Source organism: Diadema antillarum, unplaced genomic scaffold (assembly GCF_040938485.1).
Source record: "Diadema antillarum isolate AM-2024a unplaced genomic scaffold, OU_Dant_1.0 seq00000285_RagTag, whole genome shotgun sequence".
NCBI lineage: Eukaryota > Metazoa > Echinodermata > Echinoidea > Diadematoida > Diadematidae > Diadema > Diadema antillarum.
The window spans coordinates 1143432-1159793 of record NW_027271313.1 but is presented as its reverse complement, the minus strand read 5'-3'; the positions used below and the strand labels follow the sequence as shown (position 1 = coordinate 1159793).

Sequence of the window (16362 nt, the reverse complement as noted above, 5' to 3'; positions counted from 1 at the left end):
TACATATTTTGTCAATCTTAACCAGAAATTGATATTAATCTTAAAATTTGCTAATCAGTGTCATGTACTTCAACTGCCCATATTAGTATAGCTACAATACTGCCCATACAACTCTGTAAACACATTGGTATGACTATTGGAACATTTGTAATGTGATTACCATTTTGAGTGTAGTCTGACAGATAATCTGTATAAAAGTACTGTCACGCAAATTGTACACAACCATACATTAGAGACTTTGAGTATTTTTGTTTCGGTTATGTATGTTTGTGCATGTTTTAAGTAGAAAAAATGTATTGGCTTTTTCTCCTTTACGTTTTTTTTTTCTTAAGTTGTGCTATTAAGACACATAACTCCTACCTTTCTTTGTTTGAAGGATATGATATTTATCACATGTGTGATGTTTACTACATTTCCGTACTGTATGATGTGCTGTTGGCTTCTGCTCAAAGGAATTTACCCATGTACCTCATTCGTGCTAAAAAGGCTGTGTTCACACTGAGCAAGGGAGTTGTATGATATTCTGTTTATTTTCAAACAAAGGATTACGCTCTGGATGCCTCGCCAGCACACAAAGGCTCGTTCACATTGAACAAGGGAGCGAACCAGTTCTGCCTGGAGAAGCCTGGCTCATACCGACTTGTACCGAGGTCCTGCCACCAGTTTGACAAAGAAGAGTACAGTTTCAAGACGTAAGTTGAACGATCCGGTCCTAAATAGCGTGCCAATGACTGTCTTCTTCTCCAAGCAGTGTCAATGTCCATTAACTTTCATCTAGAAATGGCACTGGATACTACAACAGCTAACTTAAGAAGGTCTATTCATACATTTTTGTGCATAATTTAGTGAGGTAGCAAGGAATGACATTTTTCCTCAGATTGTCTTTCCAGTTGAATGGAATCTCCTTGTTCCCTAGGGACCTGGCATTGAGTTTCTTGGATCAAGGCATGATTATACAACTGTGTGTTAGAGTTGACTTTAAGGCAAACAGAACAGAATTGAAGATGTTAAGATTAGAAATGTGATCGGATAGTTATGAGATTTTGAAGTTTTCCATCTGTTTACAATACAGCGATATTGTCATGACATATACAAAAGAGTAAAAGTGATGATGTCATTGTCTCTCAATTTTTTCATTTGTTTGTGCATAGAATATTTCATAAACTTGGCAGTAACATAGCAACATCAAACCTCTTTTCCCCTAAAACCCGTAGCTGGGTATTTACAAAACTACAATAACGTGATACAAGGGAAATAATTTTCTATTTCATGTCATTTTCTTTTTCTTTGATTAAAAAAAAAGGGCAATTGAATTGAAGTTTGTACACAATGGAAGGTGTGTGAGATGATGATATTAACAAGTTTTCATGTGTGCATGTTGTATATTGATATTACTGATATTGCTGTTTGTTTTTGTTTGCTTGCTTGCTTGTTTTTAAAATGAAAACATGTGAACCTTTAAAACCCCTCAGCCAATTTGCACATTACACTGTGATCAATATAACTACTCGATTAAATTACATGCAATGTTAACATTCAATAACATTGTCTGTGTCCCGGTTTGATGAGACTTCTATCATTCTATTCATCTATTTCTAGGTACTCTCTTTATAAATCAAAATGAACTTCAGCATGGTAGGGAATTGCACTGTAAGGAATTGGCGAGTGTAATATGATAGATAACAACTTGAGAGTAATACATTTAAGATCATTTTGTCTGCCATGTGGGGCTAACTGTTTGGTGTGTTTATGTACATTGTATCTCTGCAGAGCCTCACCTTCAATGTTGACGCTGACAGCAGTGAAACATAAAGTTAGTGCCAAAATCTCCACCAAGGAGCCAGCCACAGACATACAGGTTACCATCAGGTATGACATGCACTGTGTGACTCTCTTTTCTTCCTTTCCTTCTTTCTCCTTTCAATCTCTCCCTCTTTCTCTCACCCCCTCTTTTCCTTTCTCACCATCTCTTGCCCTCCCTCTCACCTTGCTCTTCCTCTCTTCTCTCTCTTTCTTCTTTTTTATCCGTGTTTCTTTTTCCTTATTGTTTCTCACTTGTTCCATCCCTTCCTTATTTTCTCTCCGTTTGTCCTGTTGAGCTTGATCATTCAGTGGAAATGTCAGGATACATCTAGTTAAAAAGTCTTACAATGTTGACATTTCTATTGGCCTGTGACTTAACTGTGAAAGTGGAAATTTATGCGCATTTCACACAACCAGAAACTACAGTTTTTGTAGCATGAAAATAAAAGCATGCAAATATTTTGCTTGCCATATTTAACAGTTGTTGATGTCTTGATTCCGCAGAATTAAAAACATGTGAAATTCTTCTTGACGGGCTGAGCGTGAAAAATAAGTCACAGGAAAATATCCAGTTTTACAGTACATGGTGCAGTGTTAATGCTGTCTCCTAATCACAATTATTATACTAGTTTTTGCTTATTAACATTCCTAGCAGAGTTCTTGGGTTATGGGTTATAGAGAGATGTGATCCTTAAACTTGGGGTGCTAACCAGACAAATAAGCAGAAGCTATGATAAATATAAATGGTAAATGTAAAATGTAAATGATGGAAAATTTGTTGCTACTAAGTATTTGAGTGTGTCAGGAGTTCAAATTTTTTAATTACTCTGACTTGTTTGTCATTGGTAATCTCTTCCACCCAGCCAGTCTCATTACTTGTCTGCTATTCTTTGTCATGCTTAATCAAGATATGAAAATGGTGCTCTCATAGGTCTATCGAAACAGCTAGAGGAAGAGTCTAGCACTACAGAAGTTGTAAATTTCATCAATACTGTATTGCCAGTTCTGTGCTGTGGTCATCTGAAAATTTCTTTTAGACTTGGTTGTCATCCTTTATATTGCATGCAGTACACTGATTGACCAGGCTTTATTTTACTAATGTCATATTTGTGCTTTGCTCAATATAGTTCTGGGGATGCCCTTGAGCAAGACGTGACCCTGGGACCCCTGAAATCAATCAAACAGCTGGAGGAGGAGTCTAAGCCTCCCGCCAAGAAGAGTGAAAATGACACCAAGGAGTCTAAGCCTGCACCGTCCCTAATGGGACCACAGGTGTATGAAGTGACCCACTGGGCAAGGTGAGTTACAATGTACATGTACTTGGGGAGCCATTTAACCCTTTCTGTGCCAGGTACTTTGGACAGTGTATACAATGCTTTAGGGTTTTCTGAGCCAGCTGGCACTCAAAGCACACAAAAGGTTAAGTGGTATGCCTCAGTTTGAAAGTTGGATGATGAGCATTTAACGAAATGGGATTTATATTGCCTCACATCTTGGAATTAGTACTAATTACTTAATGATCTGAAGATTTTTATACAAATGGCCATAGTTTGTCACATGCACATGAGAGTTCAAACATTTTCATATCTATGAACATTTATAGAACTTGACTTCATAATTGTTCAAGAACAACTGTAAATTATGTGAAACTGGTGAAAGGAACTAATGAATACACAAATAATCATCATCATTATCAATGTCTTGTAATGAACAACATTGTATCTCTTATAACATTGAAGGAATGGTGAGGTTCTGGAGTTCAAGCCGTCGTCGGGGGAGTTCCTCTTCTACCCATCAACCATCAAGGTCACCGTGGAGTCTGGTAAGCCACAGGTCAAAGGTCACAGGCTTTCTCTTTTGCATTTATGACCTAACTCTTGACCTCAAAATTTCTTTGTATTGTCTATTTGTGTCGTGACCAGTTTATTTTATTGTACGTCATATATTTACATTCATTTTTTATGTTGGCTGTTTTGATGATATTTGATTTATTCATCATATTTTAGTAAAGAACCTTGCAAAAAGCATTTGGCCTTCCAGAACCTAAGTTTTTGAAGTGCTTTAGACAAATAGCTTCAAACTAAACATGCCCTGCTAGGTGAAGTTTGCCCATATTGTTAAGAGTGGTTATTTATGCATGTGTCTGTCTGTCTGTCTGTCTTCTGTCTGTCAATATGTTTTCTTGTGTGTGCTTCAGAAAACAAAACATAGGGCAGTGTTTGCCACTGCTGATATATCCTATGAGTTAGATTATGAATAATTCAGAGATAATGTTGTATTTGTATTTTGTTTAAATATTACTTCATAATTTGTCATATTGCATTTAGAAGGTAGATAACATGGTTTGTTCGAGCCCAACGTCTCACATGGCAGCTTTTCGTTGTTTCATACTAAATCAGTTTCAGTTTGTCAAAGTGCAATTCCGTACAATTTTCATGATGGCAGTAATGAAAAGAGTAAGAATAGACAAACAGAATGGTTGATAATACAGAACTCTCCTTTTGATATTTTTACCCCATCTAATATGCGTATGCTACGTAAAGCTGTATATCACTGTTTCTGAGAACCTTCGAAACTTGTAAAGCCAGCTTGTTATGTATAATTCCAGACTCGTCTTTGTGGTTCAAAAGTGTACTGTAAAAGTGAAAATTTTTGCAATGTGGAAATTTTCCTGCGAAAAAGGCATGCGAAATTCATCTTGCCTGGCTGAGCGCATGAAATTACTCGCGCAAAAATATCCACTTTCACAGTAAATTGAGGGAGGATGTTACATAAGCTACAACGGTTAATGAACGCACCACGCTTTGTGCTACTCTTCACATCTTGTTAAAATCCATGGACTTTCACATATCATTCTTGAGCAGGTGACACCTGTCCAGGGCTGGTGGCGGAGTTCGAAGGTCGCCCGGGAGTATTCATCACTGGTCGCGTGCAGCCTGCCCTCTCTGGTGTGAAAGTGACAATCACCCCGACAAGCGAGAAGGAAGAGCAGGCAACGGGGCAAGCAATCACCGAAGTGACCGATGAAAATGGCCAGTACAGGTGGGTTGCTGGCCCTCTATGTCCATTATGTGTCCAAGAGTGATCCTGAATGCACTACTGTAAAAATAGGAATGTTCGCGTGCATTTTAATTTCACAAATTTTGCGAGAGCTGAGTTTTGCAAAATTAAAATGCACGCTAAAGATCTTGTCTACACTATATGCATTGATTCGCAAAAATTTCATGCTGCAAATAAGTCCGTCGGCTCCCATTCGCGAAAATTTCATGCCGCGAAAATATCGTGTTTTACAGTATGTTGGCATCGAAGGGAATATGCTTTCTACCAAACATCTGTCAAGGGCAGTGCTGGCTACTGTGTTTCATGATATAATTAGGCATGTTTTTCTTCACTAGAAATAAAGAAATATGTCTTTGAAATAGAGAAAGACATGATTGTCTAGTTAGTTGCAATGGTGTCATTCAGTTACTGTAAAACTAGGAATGTTCACATGCATTTTAATTTTGCAAATTTCGCGAGAGCCAAGATTCAAGAAATGAAAATGCATGCAAAGGCTCTTGTCTTCGCTATATGCATTGAATGCCAGAGGCACTTTGCGAAAAATGTCATGCCGTGAAAAAGGCCGTTGGTTCCAATTCGCGAAAATTTCATGTCGCTAAAATAACATGTTTTACAGTATGCTTTAACTCTTTTTTTGTGCCACGGTCGCATGCCCAACTCAGCATGCCGAGTTTGCATATTCTGCTCAAACACACAAAATTGCCACAACTTACTGATAATTCGCCAAATGCCACAGTACAATAAAAGTGTTTCTCGCAATTCAATTCCAGTCACATGTAACATGCCATTAATGTGGTGATTGAAGCGGTGTTCCCTACTGTATTTGGAGTTTCACTGTTTTGTGGGTACAAGTTCTGCCTTTGTAAAAATGTAGCATTTGAATGAAAATAATCATAAGTTTGAAAGAAAGATATTATTCAGAGGGGGGAAGGCTCAGGTTTTTAGGTTTCTTCAGTTTGTCTCCCTCCCATAAGTTTGTTATATACAATTATCATCAAACCAAGCTTGGCATTTTTTCTATGTTACATGTCTAAGGTAACAAATATCTGTTGAAGTTACATAGATTTGAAAAACAGTATGTTTTCCCAAAGCATGGCTGCATTGCTGTTTCACAATAATGTGGCACACAAGGGGTTTACACCATGACACAGAAAGAGTTAACAGAAAAAGATACCAAACTTTGAAGGTGTTAATGTGTTGCATTGAAGGCATCTTGTTTCTTCCTTCCAGAGTGGGTCCCCTGGAGGATACTACAGACTACAAGGTAGAGGCCTCACTGGCAGGCTACATCTTGACTCAGGAGGAGGGCAAGCTGGGGTACTTCCAGGCATTCAAGCTGGGCAAGATTAGGATTGAGGTCAGAAGTTACTCAAATCCCCCCTCCACCAACGCCCTCCCCCCCCCCCCCCCCCCCCAAAAAAAGGAAAAGTCCAGGAGCTGTTCATGCTTTAACCCTTACTATGTCTTGTTCGCCGATTGGCATGCATGCTGGAGTACTTTCTTTGCTGGTTGGCACAGAGGTCTGGAAACTAATTGCTGATGAATAGAGATTAGCTAATCCCCCTACTCCCTTTTGTGTTACCATGGCCTTCCTGTTAGACTGAGGCACATTGATACACCTCAGTGGGCTTGGCTTGTTAACCCTACAACTAGGTTAAAGATTGGATGGAGTTCTGAATGTTGATGAAAAAGTTTGCCATAGTTAAGCATAGTACCTGAGCACATAAAGGACTCACAATAACAAGAAGAGAATATGTCATCGGATGGCTGATGTGTTGTAATGATCATTGCCAATCTCGCAGGAACTATTACAAATTGATGTTGGATAAAGAAAGGGTTTCTGTGGCATTCAGTCGATTCTGGTGCAATACAAAGCATCACATGTACAGGCATGTTTCCTGTTTTACAGTGCTTTTGAAAGCTGACATCATGCCAACTCTTTACATTGTAGATCTTGTCGTATCTGTTGCGTGACCCCCTGCTCCCTTTCTTATAAATGTATTTTTAGTAAGTTTTGATTAGAAGGACAGGCAAAAATGCCTGGAGATACAATGCAAGACAGAACCAATTCCTGTATGCAGTGGGGTAAATATGCAGTCTGTGAAAGCATACCGCCTTCTTCAGATACAGCAGTTTAATTGGTCTAAATATTTGACCTTTTTATAGGAAATATGTGAGTTCAAATCACAGCTGCTTCATGTTTCAACAACTTGGTTGATGTCTAATCATAAGAATGATGAATAAATATTCTCTCAAATTGACCTACAAATGTAGTCAACTTCATAACTGCTTAGAAATTTAGCATGAATTAGCAATAATAACCGGTAAACCTTTGAGATAAAATGAATCATGTTCACTCCAGTTTGTTGTGATACCTACCATTATCCGAGTCCAGGTGACTGATGAAGGAGATAAGGCCCTGTCTGGCGTGCTGCTCTCCCTGAGTGGAGGCAGTTTCCGTAGCAACAACCTGACCAAGGATGATGGCGTGCTGACCTTCGGCGACCTCGGACCAGACACCTACTTCCTGCGAGCGCTGATGAAGGAGTTTGAGTTTGAGCCCACCACTCAGATGATTGAGGTCAAGGAGGGGTCGTTTGTGGACATCAAGGTCAAAGGTCACCGAGTGGCATTCAGGTTGGCCATTGCTTTAAGCTTTGACTGTTCATTAGCCCATCCTATGGCTATATTACACTGTATCCTCACGTTTCTTTCATTGCTTTGTGATGTGTGCTCAGTATGTCATGGTAAAGAGATCCATATTAATATTTTTCTGCCACTAATGTGATTTGCAATTTCTGGAACAGAGTTTATGCTCTCAAATTCATTACATGGAGATGGAATATGAAACACTTTTAAGTCAAAGAATATTGACGATCACATTTAAGTGTCAGCAGCTTTGCCATATTGTTGTGTTATGATAGACTTTAAATTACTCAAAAAGCTACAGATGCTTTGGATTTTTTTTTCCAATCAGCCCTTACCACACAGCCTGCAGTCAAAAACAATTTGTAAGTTAGTAGAATGATGTCATAATTATTGGGTGCTTTGCAGTGCACTCTTTCAATAAAGCTGAAGTAATGCTTTTACAACAGAAGTCATGACATTAGTACTTAAATCTATCTTCAGTTAAGGAAAATACCTGAGTCACAAGTGTAGAATATAATGTGCTCAATGTTCTTCATCATATCCTAAAGTTTGTCTTCTTTCACCCTTCCCTCTCCAGTTGCTTTGGTTCAGTCACATCTCTGAATGGAGAGCCGGAACCAGGCATCGCTGTGGAAGCCCTATCAGCCGAGGATTGTGGGAAGGTTGTGGAAGAGGGTGTGTCCGACGAGGAAGGGAACTTCAGGATCAGGGGTCTCCAGGTGTGTTACCAAACTCTGATGCATTGTGGATAGGTCAAAGGTCACAGGTGTTGCTGCAGTTACTGTTCATTTGACCTGTTCCTTTAAACAATCCAATTTTTTTTTGTTAATCTCAAAAGCTTTCTTTCAGCTTTGAAGCAAGGATGTTGAATCTACTCATGTTAGCTCTTTCCCTTCCTGAATAACATACCAACATGCAATGCGATGAAGTTTCCACAAACATGTGAATTGGTTCAAGTGCAAAATTTGTGGATGTATGTCAGACCTGGTCTGAGAACAGACTATGGTTGTTGTGGAGTCCTTTGTCCTGGAACTATTAAAAAAACCGCTGTAAAAGTGGAGAATGACCAATACACCAGCCATTGTTTTCGCAGAATTCTGAATCTTATCTCTCATGATACTTAGTTGTTGTTAGATTTTATATTAGACACTGTTTACCTTGCTCTTGCATAATTGATTGTAACACCTAAAATGACAATCGTGGTATATCGTGTAGAATTCAAAATACAGCTGCTAGGCTTGTGACCCTTACAAAAAGATCTGACCACATTACTCCAGTTCTCCAATCCCTCTACTGGCTCCCCATCCATCAACGTATCACTTTTAAAATCCTCCTTATTGTTTACAAGATATGCAATAATCTTGCCCCATCTTATCTTAAAGACTTAATTTCCTTCCGCTCCTCCACTTCAACCCGTTCTCCCCGTTCTTTCTCCACTCTCCAATTATCACGTGGTCCCCGAATCTGTACATGTTACGATGATAGGGCCTTTTTTTGTCATTTCCCCACTTCTTTGGAATAAACTCCCTTTTTATATTCGTAATGCTGAAAATGTTGATAGGTTTAAATCATTGTTGAAAACTCATCTGTTTACACAACCTTAATTCTGCTGTTGTTGTTGCTGTCATTATCATATATGTACATAATGCTGTATTTTATTTTTACGTTATATATATTATTTTTTTCCCTGAATTGATGCGCTTAGAAACAGCGCTATATAAATGTTATTCATTATCATTATCATTATACCTGTTTGGTGCTTTAATTTGTTTGTGGAATAGATAAATACACACCTAAATGTATTTTGATGTGATAGCATAAATTTGATACCATAGATATTCACATGCATGATATTTCACAAGAAGCCAAGATTTGCAAAATCAAAATGCATGCGAAAGTTCTTGTCTACAATGTATGCATTGAATTCCAGAGGTAATTCAGGAAAATTTTATGCCGTGAAACAGGCAGTCAGCTCCAATTCGCAAAAATTTCATACGGCGAATATTTCTGGTTCCACAGTACTTGATAGTATGCCCTTAGGCTATTGCTGGAAGCTGTTTTGATCGTCTGTGTTTGTCTTCTTCTGTGTGCTTCATGTTTCAGCCCAACTGTGAATACAAGCTGCAGCTAAAACAGAGTGATAAGAACAGCCACATAGAGAGAGCTGCCCCGACCTCACAGGTCATCAGAGTGAGTGTGGTGAGGTGTGCCTTCTTATGGCCACCTTGAGGATTTCCTCATCTTGATTTACCCTTGTGTTATTGTTACGTTTTTCAAATGGGTTTTGTTTAATATACTTGGAAATACCTTTGTTATTCTGATGCACAATACCACTTTACATGTTAGGCACCTCAGACACTCTTAAAATCCTTTGATATTAAAAATGAACATTACATTCCATTGCTTTTCAGTTTATCACCCAGCATATCCATGTAGGCCTATTCATATTTGTTCTGTATGAAATTTTCCATTTCTGAATGTCATATGGCTAGGAACAAAAATTGAATCCACATAAGGAACCTGTTATGCATTGTAAAATTATGATAGTCATTGAACACACTTAATCCTGTGTACTGATTTTAAATACAGTCTTCAATGTCCCTCCCCCTCCCCCATAGATGTTTAAAGGGACCAATGTGTGCATTATGAACCTGCCAATGGTTTAATATTTAGCTGTATGGGTGTTTGCTACTTGAACATATCTCCGATTTGAGCCATTTATTGTTTTCAACTAAGCTTACCTGATATGAAACACAGTTGTGTATTCAACATGTTCACCCCTTGAGGATTCAAAAAACAAAACAAAATTTACAATTTTTTTTTTACCATCAATACTATTTACGCTGAATATAGGTCTTTATTTTCACAAATTTTGCGAGTCTGTTGCTATTTGCAAATGTAAAAACGTGTGAAAATATTAACTCTGATCCCGACGTGAATGTGACGTGCACACATAGATTTCTCCGTCCAGTGCCGTACTCAACAATCGCGAAGTTAGCCACTTAACCACTGACATTGTTGGAAAAGTCCTGATTCATGAAAAATTAGACTCGCTAAATATATGGTGTACGCAGTACTTGAGTAATGAGCAAAGATGTAATTCATCTGTTGTTCTCAACTGTTCCCAGGTTGGCCAGGATGTAATCAAAGATGTGAGAATCATAGTCTTCAGACACCTGAACCAGTTTGAGATCGGTGGAAACATTGTGACCCCTCATGAGTACCTGGCTACACTGAAGGTAGAAACTATGGGTGAAGGAGGCTGAAGTACACATATTATTGTTTTAGGGAGTGACACATGAGGGCTCACATGGCCTCTGAGCAATCATGAAGAATTTGACATTTGTGATCCCTGGCCCATGTGTCACTCCTATGCAATCCTACAGTGTATTTGTATGTCTCCGCCACTAAGTATTTATGTATGTGTATTGATTCATTGTCTGTATGACTATGTTTCTTGCAATTATGAATGTATGGCCAAATAGATGATTATAATAATGATAATAATAATTCATTGGGAGAGTGATGTGGACAGATGAGGAAAGGAAAAGGACCAAAGTTATCAAACATGAAAAAATAGTTATTGATGGAGAGATATTGAATTATTTCAAATTTATACACATGAGAATTGAGATTTTTGTTATAAGCTGAACAATAGAGTACGTAAATATACCTACATGTAGCTAATAATTTTGGGGCTTAGTTTGTACGTCATTGTGTTGAGAGTTTTGTTGTAACCATGTTTGTTAAAACGGGAGTTCACAGTAGAAGTAGCATTGTCATTTTTATTCATTTCTTGTTGGTTTCCCAAAACTTTACCCAAACTTTGATCCCCCTTTATCTACCACCAAGGTGTCTCTGTACAGTGAAGAGGATCTGGATGCACCCCTACACACCCTCCCTCTGGATGGTAGCACTTTCTTCCAGTTCTCACCTGTGCCCAAGGATGGCATGGTAAGAGGATCAGGGAGGTGTTTTAGAAGGTGTGGCAACTGTGAAAATAATAGTGAGTGTAGGACGCAAGGTGTAGCTGCGACAATTGGACGATGTTACTCAAATTACGAGCCAGTTATGAGACGAGTTGTTGTCGAGCTAAACAATCACTGAATGAACCATTCAATGACATTGGCTTGTCCAAAAATGATAACAAAAACAGCGCAACGACACAGCTTAGATTTAAACTTTTTGACCATATTCGTTTCCTTGGTGTAACGCCCTCTCTCAGCCAACTAGGTACAGTGTGTACAAGGCGACTTTCATTCCGCGATTATGTATCTTACAGGCATGTATTACTCATGTGAAAGAAAACTATAGTATAAAGATAATGGACATATTACACGTATGTAACTCTGGGGAAGAAATCTATAGTGTAACAATAATGGACATTTACAACTCATGGAGAAGAAATCTGAAGTATGAAAATAATGGGACATTCCACTGAGTATCCCTCACTGGGAGTGATATGCAGCAAAATGCATGCTTAACTTAGCTCTTATGATACACATCATTGATGGTCAACTTTCACACAGAGATACATCATCAAGTTGGAGTCCTCACTGCCCAGGTCCAGCTATGACTACACACTGCCCGAGGCCAGCTTCACTAGCTCTGGCTACCACAAACATGTGACTCTTCCCTTTAATCCAGAGGTAAGTATTCTTTCTGTCATGCTGCTGTACTACTTACATGTTTGGTTGAGATAATGGTACAATGTGTAACTGACAAAACACTTCTTGATGATAACTCTGGTGTGAAAAAAAAAAGAATTCCTGTACAAGCAACTCCCATCATAACAAAATCCTGTGGACCAGCAGTTTTCTTTTGTTATATTGAAATTTGGCTATAGCAGAACAAATAAAAGATTATCAAGATGTATAGATGATAATTTTGAGACTCAAATTTTTACTTCGTTGTAACAAAATTTTGTTAGACCCGTTTTTGGTATGATAGGAGCACGCTATATTTGACATATTTTATGCAATGATGATAAGGTTGTAAAGGACTGGTGTATTCATACATACCAGTATACCAACCATTATTTTTCCATGGGAGTATTCCTTTTTGTTTGTTTACTTCAGGAAAGAACAATCTTTGCAACTGATTGACCCTTCATCAACAATAACTAACACCGATTATTCAGTCTTCTAGTGGTAGCCACAATCAAAATGGGCATGTTTTAAGGTCAGGTGTTATACAGTTAGGTGTTGTACAGTCAGGTGTTTTCAAGTCAAGTGTTTTACAGTCAGGTGTTTTGTAGTCTGATGTTACACAGTGTTGATGATACTCCATTGTGTATCTTTTCCCCCTTCTACCATCAGAAAATAGCTGTTGAGCAGGAGGTGATGCAGGGATCGTACATAGCACTGCCCCTCATCGTGGCCCTGGTCGCCGTCGGAGTCAACCATGCCAAGGTAAGCCACTAATTCATAGCTACCAACTATTCGTAAAATTTAGTATTTTCAGAGCGTTACTACTGTTTTGAGCTTGTAAAATAGAGTGATTAGTGAAACAGCAAATCAAGTTATGGTGTACTGATGAATGAAAAAGGTTTTGTATTGCCTTTCCTTTGGATTGAGCAAAGGTAGATGAGATTTTTGGTGACAGTTCAGATACTATGTCCTACATTTCTTCTGTTTTCATCTTTCCAGATATTGCCAATCTTACTCCAGTTTGGTCAGTCAATGCAGGGTCTGCAGGGCAGTGGGGCCAGTAGATCCGAACCTGGCACCGGTGACGTCGATTCCTCAAGGCAGCGAAAGAAAGTGAAATCTAGGAAAACATGACAGCACTCTCATTTGTAGTGTGTAGGAAATGGAAATGTTGTTTGGTATGCATTTAGTTTTATGATATCCCATTTTCTCTATGTGGTCTGTAGAAACTATGATGCTATTTGTTTTATAAATCTTATTGTCTTATGGAAAGTTCTTTCAGTCAGACAAATTGTTCCTGATGTTAGATACGTAGTTAGAAATAGAAAAATCATAGATCTGGGAATAGTTATGATTGTGGACATATTAATGAGTCACTTTATGGTGTGCCATACTTTGGTATGTGCCTGTGGTCAGTCTTGTCATGTGACATGTGATTGTGATGTCATTACAGCGCACTCCTGTTATAACAAAGTTTCTTGGGACCGGTGGTTTTCTTTCATTATATCAACATTTTGTTATTGTCAAACAGTGCAGTACGTAAAGATATAGATTTATAGATGGCAATTTTGAGACCTGAATTTTTACTTTGTTGTAACGAGAATTTCGTTATAACCATGTTCATTATATGGGAGTGCTCTGTATTGCATTTTTGTATGAGAAAGAGATAAGTTTTTTTTTTTCAATTATGAGAAATTGATATATTCTGTATCAATAAAAATTGGTTATAAGATCTTGCAATAATTAGGCATTGTCCTTTAGTATTGGAGTTAAGAGAGTGTCGATTCCGAGGGAAAGAAAATCCTAGAAAAATCATGAGGTAGCTGATGTTTGCCTTCAACACAAGTGAGGCAAACTGCTCTGTCAGGTGACATAGGCAGTCACATGACAGGTGAGTCAGTGGGATTGCTTTTCCCTTGAAGATGTTAAAGATAGTTACTCTCACTTGGGCCACATAGGAGGGGGCCTCAAAAAGAAACACCCCACAAGTCTTGAATTAAATGCATCTTGTGTCGTAAAAAATCTAAAAACCGAGATTCACAGTCAGAATGAAATATAGATGCATTGAGTCTTATCTCAGATGATTTAAAAATGTTCTGTACATTCAGAGGAAATATGGTAAGAGACGTCAGTTCGAAGAATGTTCATTTGTCATTGCAAGGTTTATTCAATCAGTTTGACCTAAAGTGTTACACGAGCTATTCTACCTACAATTATCTGTGAGTGAATAAAAGTTATAATAGAGAAGAGCATGCAAATTAGGACAACAGTTAAGGTTTGTGTTGTTTTTTATAGTGTGTGATATCCTCTCCTGCATGTACAGGTTTGTTCTCTGAAAGAAGCAGGGCAACATTTGGTACTATTTTGAGAGTAGCCTTGTCACAAGTGGTTGTCTTCAATTATTACCTGTGATGGTATGTGTACTGCAGAAGTTTCATTCCTGCCAAATTTTTTGACGTGCTATTGCCAAAAGTGTTATTTTCCTCTCATACTCTGCCCTAGTCAAGCAATGTTTGCATTGGAGCAGACTCTCAGTATAAGGGCAAGCACTGTGATCAGTAATTTTTTCTTCTCTTTGGAATCCAGTTCTGTTAATTGAGAATTTCAGTTTATGTAGGATTCCTAATTTCAGTGCACTGTTATTCCTAATGTGGGCTAATTGACTGTAAACAACAACAAAAAAAAATGTATAAATGTGAATGAAAGATGATGAAAACAAGCAATACCAATAAACATATAAAAACAAGAAATCTGTAGACACTCTTTGTAGAATTGAATGTTAGTCATGTCTAGACGTCACTTCTTCAGTTTTAGAACATGTCAAGCAGACTTCTGTCTAGCAGTTGCATTAAATACTTTCTTATGTCAGGTCCATGAGACTTTCACATCTATCAGTCTGTATTTTACGAGGGTTTTGGATCAGTATGTATGTATGTAGTAGAGGTAGTTTTAGGTGTAGCATGAATGAATATTTGCAGTTGCCCCTTACAAAAGGCAAACTCCGTAATAAGGTCCTACGCTCTTTTGAGTGGGAGTGTAATCTGCTCCTTTGCTTTGAATCTGTGCACAGACATGCATTTTTTTCAAATACGATGTATTAAAAAATATTTCCTCTGTTGCTGCCCAACTTGAAATGCAGATGTCGCAGAATTATGAAATTGCTGATGACTTTAAAGATGATAAGGAAAATTATTTAAAATGTTAAACATTCCCGACGTTCACTATAGTTTCTGCAGGACTTTCTCCTCTGAAACCATTGTGTGAACACTCACCAGGACTTCTCCTGGTGAGCGTCCAGACTGTGGTTTTGAAGAGGAAAGTCTTGTGGGACCTAGTGTGAATGCAGGACCTAGAGTGAATGCAGGACCTAGTGTGAATGCAGGACCTAGTGTGAATGCAGGACCTAGTGTGAATGCAGGACCTAGTGTGAATGCAGGACCTTGTGTGAATGCAGGGATTGATATATGATAGAAATCATCACAATTATGATGTTAGTAGATGGAGAGGACGCGGAGGAATGAAAATATCGGAAATAGAAGTTACAGAATGTGTATTATCTGTTTATGATTTAAATCTTGTATGTATCTGTACTTGTGTAACAGTTTTAAACTTTCCTATGCACAAATGATGTACATGCCTTGTACAGGGGCCATCTACTGCGCTGCAATGGTCGACTTTAAATCATATTTTAGCATTGCAGTGCATGCTTGCTTGTTTTTCTATTCTATTAAACTGTGAGTCCATATCATGGGCTTGGGTGCAGGTTGATAAGTAAAGTATTTCCCACAGTACAAGTGTTTAAAGTGCAATGCATGAAAAACTCACCAGTGTACCTAAATGATATTTTCTCCTGTAATGTTGAAAAGGTAATAGAATGTACCTTCTACAGCTTTCTCTCCAGGCTCTATGAAACTGCAACAACGGCATGCACTTATTTTAATCTTGTTGCCTCATTCCAGACTGCTTCAACTTGAAAGTTGAGGGGCGTGGTGACGACAACAGGTGAATATTTGCCTCAAGTTTGTTAGGTGCTGAGCCTTGAAGTTAGGCAGTGTGACATGAGCAATCACTGGATGCAGCTCAGAACAATTTGACTTGGCTAATTGGACAAGCGTCTTTAGCTCATTGGGAAGTTTCATTTATCCTGCCCATTTGTGAAAGTCTTAAAGTTAGGCATTCTGACATGACAAAGTGACATGGC

The 16362-nt window shown here is 38.3% G+C and overlaps 1 protein-coding gene across 1 annotated transcript in view; it reads left to right on the top strand.

The window, feature by feature from the left end:
* LOC139729999 (BOS complex subunit NOMO1-like) overlaps positions 1 to 16362 on the top strand; it is a 33099-nt gene extending 16737 nt beyond the window's left edge. The window contains exons 15-28 of the mRNA XM_071640919.1: positions 544 to 692; positions 1771 to 1869; positions 2931 to 3101; positions 3543 to 3625; positions 4668 to 4845; positions 6094 to 6220; positions 7259 to 7500; positions 8090 to 8231; positions 9616 to 9702; positions 10641 to 10751; positions 11365 to 11466; positions 12042 to 12161; positions 12831 to 12923; positions 13161 to 16362. Coding sequence (XP_071497020.1) covers positions 544 to 692; positions 1771 to 1869; positions 2931 to 3101; positions 3543 to 3625; positions 4668 to 4845; positions 6094 to 6220; positions 7259 to 7500; positions 8090 to 8231; positions 9616 to 9702; positions 10641 to 10751; positions 11365 to 11466; positions 12042 to 12161; positions 12831 to 12923; positions 13161 to 13295 — 1839 coding nt within the window. The 3' untranslated portion in view covers positions 13296 to 16362. The remainder of the gene's footprint in view (positions 1 to 543; positions 693 to 1770; positions 1870 to 2930; positions 3102 to 3542; positions 3626 to 4667; positions 4846 to 6093; positions 6221 to 7258; positions 7501 to 8089; positions 8232 to 9615; positions 9703 to 10640; positions 10752 to 11364; positions 11467 to 12041; positions 12162 to 12830; positions 12924 to 13160) is intronic.